The sequence below is a fragment of the Rhineura floridana genome, chromosome 10 (assembly GCF_030035675.1).
Source record: "Rhineura floridana isolate rRhiFlo1 chromosome 10, rRhiFlo1.hap2, whole genome shotgun sequence".
Taxonomy (NCBI): Eukaryota; Metazoa; Chordata; class Lepidosauria; order Squamata; family Rhineuridae; genus Rhineura; species Rhineura floridana.
Genome location: NC_084489.1, coordinates 52,489,712 through 52,506,965, shown reverse-complemented (window position 1 = coordinate 52,506,965; position 17,254 = coordinate 52,489,712). Strand labels below are relative to the sequence as shown.

The 17,254-nt window shown below is 43.5% G+C and overlaps 1 protein-coding gene across 4 annotated transcripts in view; it reads left to right on the top strand.

Moving 5' to 3' along the window:
• PPP1R9A (protein phosphatase 1 regulatory subunit 9A) overlaps nt 1-17,254 on the top strand; it is a 244,006-nt gene that overhangs the window by 150,215 nt on the left and 76,537 nt on the right. For 2 of the 4 annotated variants that reach the window (XM_061586771.1, XM_061586773.1), the window contains exons 5-7: nt 2,456-2,591; nt 6,816-6,884; nt 10,095-10,250. In XM_061586771.1, coding sequence (XP_061442755.1) covers nt 2,456-2,591; nt 6,816-6,884; nt 10,095-10,250 — 361 coding nt within the window. The remainder of the gene's footprint in view (nt 1-2,455; nt 2,592-6,815; nt 6,885-10,094; nt 10,251-17,254) is intronic. The other 2 variants (XM_061586772.1, XM_061586770.1) reach the window with 1 other exon arrangement.

Here is a 17,254-nt window from a genome sequence, read left to right as displayed (position 1 = left end):
GCGGTTTTCACTTTGCAGCAGGGGTCCAGAATGTAACCCGCCGTATGAGTGGGGCACTACTGTAAATAATGATTTTATTTCCACTGCATGACTTTGCAATGATAGCGTATCACTGACCTTTGGTGATAGGGCCTGAGATGTTTTGCCTCCTGAGGTGAAGGACACGATGGTGCCTCCCCATTCCACATACAGACATCAACCAGACTGACAGTTGAATTTTACTTCAACATTTGTGAGGGAACTGCAGCACCCACCACCACACCTGAGGGCAGCAAATTAGATTAGGGGACTCACATGACACTCAGCTCTGTCCTCCCACTACCACTTCCTGCCCCCACACCTCACTCTGCCTCGTGGTAAGAGTAACCCAATTTTGGGGGAGAGATCAATCTGAGGTTAATATGTTGACTTGTATTTTAAGTGTATTCTCTCTCCCAAGTTATTTGGTCTCACGATGTGCTCCTGGCTGCATAACTTTAGATCAGGTCATTTTAGATACCATTCTTTCTCCTTTGGAAGTCATCACTGATAATGTATATTTGTATATGCCAAATTGCATTGCTGTCCTTTTCTCCCTATGACTTAATGTCTAACAAATGACTTCGCAGATGGGATGCTCTTGAGAAGTTGTGTTACAGATTTAGACAGAATCTTAACAAAGTGCCCCTGAAGAATTTGCAGCCTTGGCACCTCAAATCAAACATCATGTCCCATGGCACAGGAACCTTTCTGCAACCAAGGTGGTCTGAGTCTGCTCCCTTGAGTTCCACAGAAGAAAGTTGGGATATAAATGAAATAAGTAACTGAAATTATTTTCAAGCAAAATTAAAAACATGTATCCCATATAATCCCCTGTTACTTAGTGCATGTTACTTTGTGGTATGGAAGTGTATTAACTGACTATAGACTATAGCTATAGCAAATGCTTTTGTCTGTAAATCTCGACAGTCTTTTTATAGCCTCTTACTAAAGTACACTTTCCTACTTTTGAGTTTTAAAATCCTTCTTTGCTTTGTGATTTAGCAGGCCATTGATTGAATTACATGATGTGCCAGCATCCACAAGACTTGCAATCTGAATAAATTTAACAACAATAAAAATAGCAATTAGCATGAAGGTAAAGGAAAATGGAAGGAACAGTAGGAACTATTCCATCTATAATCAGAGAACAATGGAAATATGCTCAAGAAAATGTGAAGGGGAAATGGCTGTGCCTATAACAGATGGGCCAAGTCTGTTAATTTATGCAGTTAAATAAAGAACTAAACATGTGGGTATGCTCTACATGCCAAGGAAAGGAGTGCATTAATATGCCAGGAATCTTTATGTTTGCCCAGTGTGATTAGATTGTCACCGTTTTGCAATGATATGTTTTTTATAAAATAGTTCCCTAATTTTGAGGGGAATGGATGGAATATAGGCAGTAGGACTTAAAAGATCTAGATTGGGATCCACAGGTCCATTAGACGCATGCCATTGCTTGAAGTCACACACCAGGATTTGTTCTCCCTGCCCCATCCCGTCTATTGCAGTTCCACATACTGCATTGGATGCTGCTGCCTCAGGTCCCTTGCATGTCAATCAGCACAGGAGACCCTGTTTGAAAGGGGGTCCCCAGAAGCTCTCCTGTATGTGTACAGTTCCTTGCATGGCCCATTAGATCCAAGCCTTGTATGTGCTTTAACATTTACTGTCTTTTCAAATTACTTTCTACCATTGATTCAATACATCCAGCCACAGATCAAGGGCTTTAATGACACTAATTCTGCACATTTTCATCAAAGTAGTTGCAAATCATTATGGGACACATGTGCATTAATATTACAACCCAGGGTATGAAAATCCAGGTGCCTATTATCATGTGAGATCTGGTTGGCGACTGACACCTGTGCTGTGGAAGGGGAGAAAACAATTTCCTCTCCCTTGTGTAGTGCAGTTTGTAAACTCTGGCCGTTGCCTCTTTTTACTCTTATTGGGAAACCAGAATATACCAACAAGGAAAGCATCCCTCCTCTCACTGATACACTCAGGTCACCATCTCTCCCTCTGCTCTGAGAAAAAGTGTTTTGCTAACTTTCTGCATAAACTGGATTATTAAAACGTTGGTGTGTGTCATGATTCCAGGTCATAAAGGAACTCCAAAACTTACAAATGCATATTTTTACTTTTGTTGTAATTCCCAATTTTAACTTGTGTCCAGTGCAATACAGTTCTAAAACAGTTGCATACTTGTAATAGAGGAAAATGTACTTATTTGTTTTTTAATGAAAAAATTGAGCATTTCCATTGCTGCTTTCATGTAACTGATGTAGTGGACTCTAGTCCATGAAACCTTATGCTATAACCAAGTTGTTAAGTCTTTAGGGTACAACAAAGACACTTTGCTGTATTTGGGCATGTGCTATATGATATGGAGAAGACAGAAATGATTTATGTTCACTGATCTTCTCCTCAGGTTTATAATTGGCAGAGAAAGGCCTGGACAAGTAAGTGAAGTGGCTCAGTTGATTAGCCAGACCCTAGAGCAGGAACGTCGCCAAAGAGAGCTTTTGGAACAACATTATGCACAATATGATGCAGATGATGACGAGGTAATATGTTTGTTCCTTCCCTTGTAACTTCCTGAAGTCCTCTTTCCTTGGCTGCTTGCATTTCATTCTGTCACTAATGCTTTGTCTCATCACAGTAGGAAACAATTATTTTGCAAGTAAAGAAAAACATTCCACCATGCATGACCATAATCACAGTCATGCTGTGCACAATAAATATGTCAGATTGTTACTGAATGTGGAACTTCTCCATATTCTCCCTGAGCAGAAAAAAAACCACTGTTGAATATCAAGTAGGGCTCCATGTTATCCCTGCTGTTTGTGGGCCCCCGTGCCTATTGTGTTGCTTTCAGATTCTTTTATTATTTTAAAAAACAAGTTTCCAGTCCTCGTTGTTGCAGATCCTTGGCCAAAAATACTAAGAATAACAGGCACATTTGTATGCCTTCTGAGGGCCAATTCGCTTTGACTCATGTGGTAAAATAATCATAAAATGATTTTATCTTGTCAATTTTACATGGTGAATATTGCTTATGAATACATATCAGTGTGATGACAGTCGGTATTTACCATGTCAGTGAGTTTTTTTGTTCTCAAAATACCAGCTGTCACCACACATGGCACATCCATGTAATTTTTTTCTTGTCAGTTAAATTATTTGCTACGTTAATCTAGAAATGGCTTTCCTGTACTCTAAAATATATTTGTTTATCTATTTTAAAGATGTCTATCTGCCTTTCAAAAAACAAGCTGCTATTATATCCAGTTTTACTTGGTAATATGTAACTTGATCTTAGATTCATATATCAAGATTTTTCCAAGGCCTGTCCAAGCCTTTCTCATTGGAAAGTAAGAAATGTGCAGTCTGGACACTACTTTGTCCCTGGAATTCCACCCAGGGTGAGAATTGTAGCAGGCCTTGGACTTGCTTGATTCTTTCCTTCCTCCTCTGATCCCTTCACTACAAGTAAGAGGTATAGAGAAATCCAGGACAACTTATGGTTCACTCAGCACCTTGTTGGTATGGTGAAGGGAGAATAGGAGCAGTGAGTAGGAGCAGGGGAGAAATTGGATTCAATTCGCATTTAAAGGCAAACCCATAAAATTCACACTTTCCAAAACAATATGAGAACCAAAATACAGCCATCCTTTGAAATTCACACTTTTGGAACAATTTTGAATTTTGCAGTGGAGTTCTCCAACCAAACAGTGTTTACAAAAATTCATATATTAGGGGCAGCTGGGCATAAAATGAGTATATTAGTGAAACTAGCATACAAAAAGTATCATATTAGGATAAATTGCTTTAAAAATGTGAACATTAGTCAAAACTGCATACAAAAATGTGTTTATTTATTTATTTATTTATTTATTTATTACATTTATACCCCGCCTTTCTTACCATGATAGAAACCCAAGGCGGCTTACATATGGTTCCCAGGCGGTCTCCCATCCAGGCACTGACCACACCTGACCCTGCTTAGCTTCAGCAGGGAGCTGGCCTTATGTGCCCTCAGACCATAGCCTGGGAGAGAATTAGGAGAAATGCTGAAGAATTTTCATGAGATTTTTTTTTAAAAAAATGGACATGACTAACTTAGATACATTAATTTCAATGGATTTACTCTTAGTTGGGTACAATCCAATATTTTTAAAATAAATGCCAACATTTACAATAATTGTAGTTTCTCATTCCCATGTTCATGAAAATGATTTGCAAATTATGTTGATTCCATGCAGCTAAAATAGGCATGTTTCCTACAGCCTTCCAACTCTAAAAATAGTTCACATATAGACATTAATACCAAAGAAATGGTTTAGTTCTTATCTAGAGAAAAAAGCAATATATCTGTTTCTTTGCTGGAATAAAAATCCATGGTTGATATGTTTTGTAGAAAACGTTTTTGAAGTTTCAGCATGAGTTTAAAATACTTCTTTTATTTGCAAGAATAAAGACTTGTTCTGATGACTGATACTTGTCTAAATTTCGCTTTTCTTGTGGAGGATAATGCTGGCTCTGTATTAAGAGCAGGGCACTGTTATAAGAAGAACTGTTATCTCTCCAGGCAGAGGATGTTTATCTCCCTGTAATTAGTTTTGAAGGTAGTGTTGTGTAAGGAGATGATGCAGCTACTACCTGTCTCCTTTTTTAAGGCCCACTACAAAGCCAGTTTGGTGTAGTGGTTAAGGTGTTGGACTACGACCTGGGAGACCAGGGTTTGAATCCCCACACAGCCATGAAGCTCACTGGGTGACCTTGGGCCAGTCACTGTCTCTCAGCCTCAGAGGAAGGTAATGGTAAACCCCTTCTGAATACTGCTTACCACGAAAACCCTATTCATAGGGTTGCCATAAGTGAGAATCTACTTGAATGCAGTCCATTTCCATTTCATAAATACTGGTAGAAAATGTTATTGTACGAGTTCGTCAACTGTATTTTTTTCTTTGTTGTGAAATGGAAATGAAAAACAATGTCCCTTTCCAAATACCTAAAACTAGATTAGTTTACAATCTTGCAGCCATTGACTAAAATTATGAAAAGAAATCTCATTTTTTTACTCTCCCACTTTTTGTTCTTTTGTAATTTGCCAGAAACATATGCATCAACAGTTTATGTACATGTCAGCTTCTTTTCTTCATATTCCCTTAAAACCCATGAGTTTCCCAAGACAATCAGTTGTCTATTAGCTCAAGGGGTCGTTGTGCTGATTTGAGCCCTACCAGATCTTGATAGTGCAGTGCATCTGGCAGGACAAAGCTATTATTTTGGATTTTGCTTTGGGTCCAGACTTTGGTCCTACATTCAGAATTGCTGTTACTAAGCAATTTTAGATACCTTTAAAATTTATTAGTAAATATTTATATTTAGAGGCTGAGTACTCTCTCCTCTACCATTCATGCATGGAAGCTCAACTAGCCCTTTGGAACAGTAAAACATAAATGTTGGCAAATGAAAGCAAAGCTGACCTTTCCCATCTCCCAGCACATCCCTTTTGAAATTCAACAAAGAGCTTTGTCATTCTTACCTCCTTGAGTGGTGAAACTTACAATTCTCCATAGCAAGGAACTACATTTGTTGCTTGGAAGAAATTGTGGGAGAATACTGCAAAAGGAAAGCAGTGCAGTTGGGATGTTTTATGAGACCATGTGAGTAAATTCTTGCATTTGTCTTTTCTTCAGTGGGATTTGTGAGTAGGTTTCCAGTAAATTGGGCCCATTGGCTGTGCTCCTGTGTCCAAAGAGACTAGTTTATATTTAGGATGTCTGAGTGCAATCTTCTCCCATATTAGAGATCCAGGAAAATATTATTTACTTACTGACAATATATATACAAACCTTTCAGGATCAACAAGGTTGCTTAATGACAATATAAAAACCAATCAGTTAAAAGCATAAAAACAACAACACAAAAATAGCACAGCTGTTGAGGAAGACAGCACAGCTAAATAGGGCACGGTGTTGTTACACATCATGTATACTAATAGCAAACTCAGGTCTGCAAGTGGTGGTCTTTATGAAGCAAAAATAGCATCATACACAGCTGAGATGGCTTGCTGAGTAGGGCAGAGCTGCTGGGCTAGCTTTCCAGTAGGCGGGTCGCTATTGCTCACTAGGAAGGGCGAGGTAGCAGCGAAGGGTGGCACAGTACAGATGCAGTGGCAGAGCCAATTCAGTGTTCCTGCCAGTACAGTTATACCATGCTGACCTTGCCCCTCTCCCTCCCAGTAAGCAGCCGTGACCCACCTACTGGGAAGCTGGTGCAGTGTAGTGTCTTTGCCCCACTTGGTGAGCTGCTTCTAATCCATGCACAAGAAGGAGGTACCAGCAGGCTTGGATGAACAGTACATTTTGCAGAAGTACAGAACATTTTTAGGGGGGGAAGTCTTAAGAGGGGGGAAGAACCTAAAATAACTCAGTGAGGGCTGAACAAGCTTAATGGACATAGAATGTTGACTGACTTTGAGGGAGGGAGGGTGGAAATCCTAGAGGGAGGGGGAACAGAACGGAGTATCCTGAACAGGAACACTCCATACTGCAACATTTTGTTGCAGGTCCCATTTGTTCCAAATGCCTTCTGATATAGCATAGTCTTAACCTGTCATCTGACTCTGTTAATGAAAACCAAGAAAAATTCTCGCTTTGAAAGCTCCTCACTTCTGCTTCATGGGTGATTGTAAGAGGCTAAACAGAATACATAAGGTTTGTTGACTGCAATATTATTGAATAGAAGAGTCCTTACTTAATGTTTGTTATCAACTATTTTAGAGTATTGACAGAGAATTTCATGGAACCTCAGGCAACCACAATAAAAATAACAACTGTTACCTTAAAAAGGTTTGTGAAGAAAGTAACTTGTCTCTGATTTGTTGTTTCCTGTGGCATACTAATTATATTTCAATATGCAGCTTATTAATTCAACATAATTTCTAAACAGCTTATGTTGCTACAGTCCCTCCTTCATTTATTCAATTGCATGCTAAAATATGACCCCTTTTTGAGATGACACATCTCAAAAAGTCTGTGATTAACCAGAATATGGAAGATTGCCTAACAAAATGGCAGAGATTTTTACCTTTTCACTGAATATAGTTAGATACTACTGGGGATCCATGGAATAATTTAATTTGTGAGCTAATCAAATGCTGAAAAAGAACTTATGGAGGATGCATGGTTGTTGCTGCTACACATCTCCCATATCTATATCTCCTGTAAGTTCTAGTAAATCAAATAATGTAATCATGTTTTGTGTTTCTGTCTCCTGAAAATGACATCTAATAGAGTGGGGATGGTATCACCATTTTTGATGCATTCACACATTTCCTTTATTAGATGCTACCATGGAGGGTCACTCATCTCTACAACATCTAGTTAGGCCCATAGAGGGAAATGGGGTTCTTCTATGAAACTAATGAAAACTTCTGTGCTTCAGTTTTCTGAACTCAGTAGACCTTCTTAAAAGTCCATTTTATTTATCCAGCATTAACATATTGAACTTCCAAACTAATTTTCCTGTTGATTCTTACGGGGAGGGAATCCAAAAGGACTGATGAACTGTAAACAGGAATAACTACAAAGACACTTTAAAGATATTTTTGGGGGGGAGGGGGGATGAAACCTTTACAAATTTATTTTTTGAAACCACTGCTCTTTCTTCCTTTTATATTTCTTTGGCACTAGAGTGTCATAAATATGGGCCCTTCTGCATTAAAGATGTTAACAATTAATTGATTAAAGCCATTGTTATTTTAAATCATATGAGTATGATGCTTTGATAATATGACTTTTCTGTTTATTAATACTGTTTCTCAGCATTATACAATAATTTTCTTTTAAAAAAGCATTTCCTATTCATCAGTTGTCACCTCTGGTAGTTCAAAACAGTGCCTCGTGGTTGTGTTACTGTTTTTCACATTAACCATACATTTCTGGATATACCTTAACCACATTAAATTAGATAATTTGTTTTTTAAAAACACCTTTGCACATGGCCTGTAAACCTGAGGATTGCATCCTTTTTTGTAGAAATTTAAAGTGGGGTCTTATTTACTTCTGTACACTAGGCTAGATCATGACTGAATGAATAAATGAAATGGACAATAGGATGCATAGAATACTGGTCTACTGTTGGGAGCAATGAAGAAATTCTAATGTTCCTGATTAAGCTCTGTAGCCCACAACCAGAAATGCTGGAATTGTCATGGGAGTGTGGGGGAGGATACACAGAGATTTTCCTGTCTAGAAATCCCTGCAAACCAGCTAAGCCACTTGCACAGAATGTTTTTATTCTTGGCCAGTGCTATCAAATAAGGAGAAAGTCTCTGTACCTGTGGGCCACCAGTGCCAAACAATGAATGTGGGAAGCCATCAGTTTGAACAGTGAAGATGCAGCTGTATCATACTTGCTCAGAGGCCTTTGGTAGCTTGCAGTGGCTAATTATCACATCTGTGTAGGGCCACCAGAGGCCTCTACATAAGCACAGCATAGCTGTGTCTGCACCTTTCAAACAGGACCCACCATTACCTCTTATCCCCTTGCTTGTTGCCTGGCAGTGCTGGTGGTAGGTTTACGAACTATCCTCACTGAGCTGCAATGCAGGTAGCTGCTGGGATTCAGAATAGTCCCTTTCAGCCATGCAGATAGGATTGCCATTGACTATCATTTACTGAAGCAACTTACCCTTTTATACTGTGATGGTTGAGCACACTTAAACAGCATATTGTGTCTTCAAAATAGTAGTGTGTGCATAGTGCAGGAGTAGCCAACATGGGTGCTCTCAAGATGTTATTGGGCCTAAACTCCTATCAGTCCTAGCTAGCATGGTCAGTGATCAGGGATGATGGAGCAGCAGTCCAGCAACATATGGAGGGCACCACATTGGCTACCCTGGATGGGTTGTTGGACTTTGACCAGGGAATCCTGGATTTTTATCTGAATGCTGGTATGAGGATTAGTAGGTGGCATTGGAATGTCACTTGGCCAGTTCCCACACAACCCTCGTAAATGAGAGACAACATGTACAGAAACCTCCCTGTGTCTGTAGTAACTGCAGGTTCTTAGAGACAACTATGACTAGAAAGCATCCAACCAGTCTTCACTTTGCTTCTAGCAAGAAGAGATCTTCTATTGCTTATTCACTGACTTTTTTTTTGAGTGAGTGAGTGAGTGAGAAAGAACAAAAACCTTGTTTCCCCAGCTGTTTTCCTTCCTTGTTCCTTCTGATAGTAACTGTTTTTCTTGATTATTTCCCCTCCTAACTTCTGCCTAGAGCAGTCAGGGAGAACAAGGAAAGCAGACAACACTGCATTCCTTCTTCCCTTTGGCAAGGTGAGGTGGAAAGAATGCTCTCCAGCCATGGCCACCTCAAAAGTCTGTTCCAATTGTGTGCCACTAGAGGTATATGGGAGGTTTCTGTATATAGGGTCTGCCTGTCATTAAGAGGAATTGGGCATCCTGTGTCTAACAGAGTGCTTGCGAGGATAAAATAGGTTAACTCTCTGTATGCCTCTGCACTTCTTATAAAGGAAGGATGGGACCTATACAAAACAAAAAAGGAAAAAAAGAAAAGATACCATGCAATTCCTGTAGTCATACCATTAGAATTCAGCTGTACCTTTAGAATTTAGAACTTTCCAAAAGATTCTACCTTGTGCTTCCTGCTACTGCTGCCTTTTCACGCTTACCTATCTTATTTACCTGTTAAAAGTTGTTTGTTTATTATTAATAATATTTAACAAAAGTTATATACCACTTGCTAGACCAAAATACCTCTAAGTGGTATACAGTAAACAAAAAGCCATTAAAATGGCGAAAAACAAACATTAAACCAATTCCGTTAAAATTATTAAAGTATAAAATAACATCATTAATTATAAACCACTGTATAAACCATGTGTCAAGACTACGCATTAAGGTTCTTTGCCTGGGTAGATTTGCTGGAACAAGCAAGCCTACCCAGTTTTTGTTTTGCAAACTATATGCAGTGAAGTCATATATTTCATTAATCATAGAGAATGTCAGAAGTGCTTTAATTCTGTGCTTTTAAGACAGGGGAATATGCCACAGATGAAGATGAGGATGACATGGGGCCTGTCCTTCCAGGAGGTGACATAGCCATTGAAGTGTTTGAGCTTCCTGAAAACGATGACATGTTTTCCCCAACAGAACTGGATACGAGCAAATTGTCTCACAAATTCAAAGAGGTAAGCCAGACAGCTCATAAGCTGGGTTTTCAGACAGTATTGATTCACACCACTGCATTCTTCATGGATGGGGATTGGACCATTGGTCTCACCTGAAGGGTGATTTTCATATGAGTACGGCCCTCACTGCGGGTTATAGCTCCACCTGTCGTGTGAAGGCAAGAATGTCTTTGAAGTCAAGACTAGGGGCGTCAGGCCCCTCCCACTCTCCAGTTCATTCGCAGCGAGTCTATAGAGAAAAATCTAAAAATACAAGAACAGGGCCAACAGGCCTGCCAGCAGGAAAATAGCATGCATAATAACATGACTCTAACATAGCGATATAACAGAACTAGAAGTCTTGACTTCACTAGTAACTTTAAATACAATAGCGTAACAATAATATATAACAGCTTAGTAAAATATCTATACATCCTCCAACTGGGAGGGTCGTGAGGGCCGTACTCATATGAAAATAACCCTTCAGGTGAGACCAATGGTCCATTTTCCATATGAGTACGCCCCTCACTGCGGGATGTACCAAAGCAGCCCATAATAGGGAGGGACCACCCACATGCTAATCGTCATTAAGAACCTGTTGCAACACTCGTCTGCCAAAAGAGGCATCGGCAGAGGCATAACGATCTATTTTATAATGCCTTATAAACGAGTGTGGGGTAAACCAAACAGCAGCCCTGCAAATATCAGCAACAGGAGCATTAGTAGCAAAAGCAGCCGAAGTGGCAGCTGACCTAGTAGAATGAGCTGTTATACTAGCTGGAACTGGCAGCTTAAGGGACTCATATGCTAAGGTAATACATGCCCTTAACCAACGGGATAAGGTAGAATTGGTTACTTTATGCCCCATAGACCTTGGATGAAAGGATACAAACAGAGACTCCGTTCATCGAATCTCCTGGGCCCTAGACAGGTAGGTCTTGAGAGCCCTCCGAATGCCAAGCCTTCTCTAGAGGATGAGTGGGGTTCGGGCAAAACGAAGGGAGCACAATGTCCTAATTGCAATGAAAGACTGAATTGACCTTGGGACGGAAGGAAGGATCAGTTTTCAACACAACAGAGTCCTTGTGGAAAACACAGAGATGACGGGCAGAAGACAATGCGCCCAGTTCCAAAACCCGTCTGGCAGAAGTGATGGCGATCAGGAACAAGACCTTGAAGGACAGTAGACGTAGAGGCACAGTCCTAATGGGTTCAAACGGAGGGCGTTGTAAAGCTTGGAGGACCTTGGACAGACTCCATGAGGGAAAACGGTGAACTACGGCCGGTGAACGTAAAGCAATGCCTCTGAGGAAGCGTTTAATGAACGGATGTGAGGAAATAGGGGCACCAGTGGAGGACACTAAGAGAATGGACGACAGAGTGGACGCATGTCGCCGTAGAGTGTTGGGTCTGAGTCCCATCATAAAGCCGCTATGGAGATATTGTAGCACCTGATGCATAGTGGCCTGGGATGGATCGCAGTGGTGAGACTGGCACCACCTGGAGAAGGCCACCCAAGTATGTTGATAAATACGGGTGGTAGATGGTCATCTCGAGGCTAAGATAATATCAATAACAGCGTCAGACAGGCCCGCCGACCTCAAATGTCCCCATTCAAATGCCACGCTGTTAGGTTGAGCCAAGTGGGATCCTGATGCCATACTGGACCCTGGGATAGAAGATCTGGCCAGACTGGAAGTGTCCAAGGATCCATCACCGACATTGGAAGAAGATCCGAGAACCACAGTCGGCGTGGCCAATATGGTGCTATCAGAACCAACTGTGCCCTCTTGCTCCGCGCCTTCCGCAGCGTTTTGGCTAACAGCGGTATCGGAGGGAAGGCGTACAAAAGACCGTCTGGCCACGGTATGGACAGAGCATCCACTGCTTCCGCTTCTGTATCCAGGTATCTGGCAAAGTACCTGGGAAGCTGGTAATTGCGACTGGATGCAAACAGGTCGATCGAGAAGAGGCCGAACCGACGCTGGAGACGCTGGAATATGGTCGGATGCAGTTTCCATTCTCCCGGAATGACCTGTTGTCTGCTGAGCCAGTCTGCTGTCACATTCCAAATCCCTCTGAGATGCTCTGCTTTTAGGGATTGTAGATGTTGTTCTGCCCAGACGAAGATAAGGGAAGCTAGGTCCTGCAGAGGACGGGACCTGGTGCCCCCCTGTTTGTTCAAATGTGATTTCACATGTGTTGTCCGTTCGGATGAGGACATGGTCCAAAGGGAACAGAGACTGAAAATGAATTAGAGCTAAGTGGACCGCCTTGAGCTCCAGCCAATTGATGTTCTGAGTCTGCTCTGCTGTGGACCAAACTCCCTGAACGTACTGGGAGTTGCAGTGTGCTCCCCAGCCGATGAGACTGGCATCCGTGGTGACAACAGTCCTGCGAGGTTCTCTGAATGGAGTGCCTCTGGAAAGATGTTGGACCCTCGTCCACCAGCGTAATGAAAGACGCAGTGTGGGGCTCAGAGGAACTGTGCGATGATTGGAGTTGGCAATGTCCTGTTGAAAAGGCAACAAAGCCCACTGAAGGTGGCGAGAGTGGGCTCGAGCCCATGGCACAATATGGATGGTAGAGATGAACATTCCGAGCGCCCTGGCTAGAAGCATGACGTCTGCGGTTGTTTGTTGCATCAAGGAGCCCGCAATGTTTATGATGGCATTTATGCGATCTGGAGACAGAAACACCATCGCCTGCAGGGTGTCCAACATCACCCCTAGATGTAGTAGGCATTGGGTCGGTTGAAGATGGCTTTTGTTGAAGTTGACAAGCCAGCCGTAGGCCTGTAAAACATTGAGGATGAGCGTTAAATGACGATGAGCCAGCTCCTCAGAGCTCGCCCATATTAAAATATCGTCCAGATATGGGTAGAGATGGACCCCTTGAATCCGGAGGTAAGCCACTAAGGTGAGAAGTACTTTGGTAAACACTCGCGGAACAGAGGAGAGGCCGAATGGCATCGCTCTATATTGAAAATGCTGGGGGCCAAAAGCAAACCGAAGGAACTTTCTGTGGGCTATGCAAATGGGGACATGGAGATACGCTTCCTTTAGGTCGATAGAAACCAGGAAGTCTCCTTCTTGCAGGCTTTCAGTAATGGAGTTGAGGGATTCCATTTTGAACCTGCGGTATGTTACAAAACGGTTGACGAACTTGAGGTCCAATACCGCCCTCCATGACAAATCTCGTTTTGGCACAGCAAATAGGAGGGAGTACACCCCTTCCGACCTCTCTGTTGTAGGGACTGGCTCTATCGCCGCTATGTCCAAGAGGTGATGTATGGCTGTTTGCATGATGCTGTGCCTGGCCGGCGCCCTGGGACAAGGGGACAGATGGAATTTGTCTGGTGGTCGCCCAAAACTCTATTGCATAGCCAGAACAAAAAAGGTCACTGATCCAGGCGACCTTAGTCAGACTGAGCCACTGGTTTCCAAACATAAGTAGTCTGCCGCCAACAGGAAGTGCATTAGAACTATTTGCGCTGGCGAGACCCTCCCCTATATGAGGACGATGAGGTACCTCTGCACCCTTGGTACTGACCTCTGCCCTGGAAACGTCGGTTCCAGGTTCCCCTGAAGGAATTGGAGTCATAGGATCGGAAGTCGCGGCCTCGTCCTCCTGGCCGCGTTCCTCGAAAGGGCTGATTAGCACGGAAGGGGGGAAATCGCCTGAAAGGCCTATGATCGGTGTTTTTGACAGTGGCCAAAACTGGTTTGTGAGTGTCTTTGGGATCAACCAGCACTGCCTTTAGAGCTTCCTCGCCGAAGAGCAAAGATCCAGAGTAAGGTGCCCTGGAGAGATTCACTCTGGCCGTAGAGTCAGCTTGCCAGTGGCGAAGCCAGAGGGTCCGTCGAGCAACTATCTGAGCCGTCATGGCTCGTGCCCCCAGTTGAGTGGCATCCAAAGTGGCATCAGCTACAAATGCCACTGTCTTGCGCAACTTTATCAGTGACCTTCTGAGAGAGACAGGATCAGGGTTAGAAGATCGTCCAGCCACATCATTGCTGCTCTGGAGAAGACGGAAGCTGATGCGGAGGCACGCATGGAGAAGGCAGTGGCCTCATGATTTTTGCGGAGAGCGAAGTCTAATCTTCGTTCAGTAGCATCCTTTAGTTGGGATTATCCTTTTCTAAGCAAAAGAGATCGTGAAACTAGGCTGGCGATTGGGTCGTCTATGCCAGGGACGGCTAGCTTGGTGGCAAAGTCAGGAGCTAGGGAGTACAGTTTGTCAGCCAGGTTCTTGAAGCGGTAAGTTTGGAATGGATGAGACTATTCTTCGGTGGCCAGTTTGGCAATGGGATCCGGCACCGGGATGTAGTGCTCGGTTGGTGCAGGGGATTTGAGGACCCTGGCCGCTTTAGTAGCTGGAGCGGAAGTTGTTGGAGGCGCAGCTTGGAGACCAAGAATGTTAACTACCCTGTGCGCTAGAGGCTGATTATCGGAGGCATTGAACAAGCGATATGATGTATCCTCCTCATGTTCCAAATAGTCACTCCAGTCGTCTCCTTCAGGGTGATCAGCAAAGGTTGACTCCTCCCCATACGAGGCTTCGTCAATACATCTGCCTCTAGCTACGTCAAAAGGATTTGGGGAGCAGGAAGGATTTGCCTCATGACACACACGTTGATCCACAGTGCGTTGAGGTACGTCGGGGACTTGTGGTGGTGACTGCATTTGAGTGAAATATGATAGCATGCCCTGAAGTTGCAAAAGGAACTCATGGGACAGTTGCAGCCCCGTTGAGGCAGATGGTTGTGCCTGAGAAGGTGGCTCAGTGGGCTGTGACGGAGGATAAGCCCTGGGCGGCAATGCGGGAGGAGGCTGGCTAAGTGGTGGCTGAGTAGGAAAGCCAGGAAAGTCCTCCTCATCAGAAGCAGCAGCGGGGGAATGAAATATATCCGTCAGCTGTTCCTGGACTGCTGTGGTGTGGGTCGGAACAGAGGCATAGCGTGGACGCTTGGGTTCGCTGTGGCTGGAAAGATGTTTAGTCTTAGCCAGTGCTTTGGTATGCTTAGTCTTAGTTGCCTTAGATGGTTGTGGCTTGGCTGTCTGAGACATGTCTGGCTGTTCCACCATCTTATATTTACTATGGGTGCAGTACACGGCCACAGCAGGGGCAGAATGTAGAGACCCGAACAGGCGCAGTACACGACCACAGAGGGAGTAGAATACACTGGCAGATGGCTAGGTACACGGCCACAGAGGGGGCAGAATGTACGATGGTAACAGCGTCAAAATAATGCAGACTATACTTCAGGCTTGGTACACGGCCACAGAGGGGGCAGAATGTATGATGGTAATAGCGTCAGAATAATGCAGACTATATTTCAGGCTTGGTACACGGCCACAGAGGGGGCAGAATGTACAGTGTAGATCGCCCTGGTACACGGCCACAGAGGGGGCAGAATGTACAGTTCAACTGAGTTGTGTTTAGTACAGTAGCAACTGGCTGTGACACGGCCACAAGGGGGCAGAATGTCCAGTTCAAAAAGCGTGCTGCCGTATGAGCCGCCTGCACAGCCACAAGTGATTCCTCCTCTTTGCAGTTCAAATAGGTTGGAGCACAGTCACAGCCTTGATGGAGCCATTGACGTTCAATAGCTGCCGAGAGTCAGTTGTTGCAATAGGCAGTAGTAGAAGCCAGGTGAGAGAGGAACTCTTGTAGAGCTAAGTAGTCCTATCTATAACTCACATACAAGAAAAGCTTTCTCAAGGTAAAAAATCCCCCTTTATGTAGTGCAGGAAAGTCTAAACAAAAAGGGCGGGAAAAGAATGGGACAAACAAAATGGCGCCCGTAACGGAGTGGGAAAAGTAACACTCAAAATGGCGGAGGAGTAATGGCGGACACTGAGGGGCGACAACGAAACTGACAGAAAAACTGTCTAGCACAGTCTCATGAGCTTGCGATAGCCGGTGGCTGAAAGGCATAATCGCGGCTCGTTAATGAGGCACCGTAGCAGCTAAGGAGTGGTAGAGGAAGCCGCCGCCGCCTACAGAGACTATCGCGGCGAGAACTTAAAGCCACAAGTCTGGGGGCGACAGCCGGGGCTTGAAAAATCTCCCAGGCGAGAGTCGCAGCCGCAAGCTCCTGGAGTGAATTTAAAGGGATGTCCGCGAGGCAAAAAGCCGCAGCAGAGCTCGGGAAGGCAGCGAAACAAACGGCCTCGTAGGGGAAAAGTGACTCCTGAAGGCACTAAAACAAACGAGGGGTAAAGCAGAGAGCTGCAGCCGCAAGCTCCCGCTAAAAATAGAGAGAACCGCAGCCGCAGTCTCTCTAAGATCTAAGGCTAAAAGCCGGGGAAAGAAACGGCCCGGGCAAGGGAGAACCCCCCCCAAGGGAATTCCCCAGGAATTTCACACAAACAGTGTTAAATACAAGACAGAGGGAAGGGAAGCACTTGGATACACACAAACGACAAAATCTTCACACCCTGTCAGACAAAAACACAAACAAACACAAAGACTTAGCTAAATGCTACGCTATTGAAATCTCAATCTTGTTCGTACGAAGGCAAGAATGAACTGGAGAGTGGGAGGGGCCTGACGCCCCTAGTCTTGACTTCAAAGACGTTCTTGCCTTCGCACGATAGGTGGAGCTAATACCCACGCAGTGATGGCCGGACTCATATGGAAAATCCTCTCTGTAAATAATTGAATTGATTTCCCCACTGCCTTTCAAAATCAGTATATGTAAATGGCTTGAGATGGACTGCTCTTGTTAAATGAGACAAATTTTGCTAGTGGTTTTTAATATCTGGTGCTGTAACGTAATGCTGTTGTTTTGGGGCAAAGGTCTGTAAACAAGCTGATGCTGTTTATTAGAACAAAAGCTGCATTTCTGAAATGACTTACTTGAATAGGCCACACTGATTTCTGTGGAACCATTCAAACGTTAGTTTTTTGGGGACTGCAGCCAAAAAAAAAAGAAAGGTTATAATTTTTTTGTTTTTTTGTGTGTTATGTGCCTTCAAGTCAGTTACGACTTATGGTGACCCTATGAATCAGCGACTTC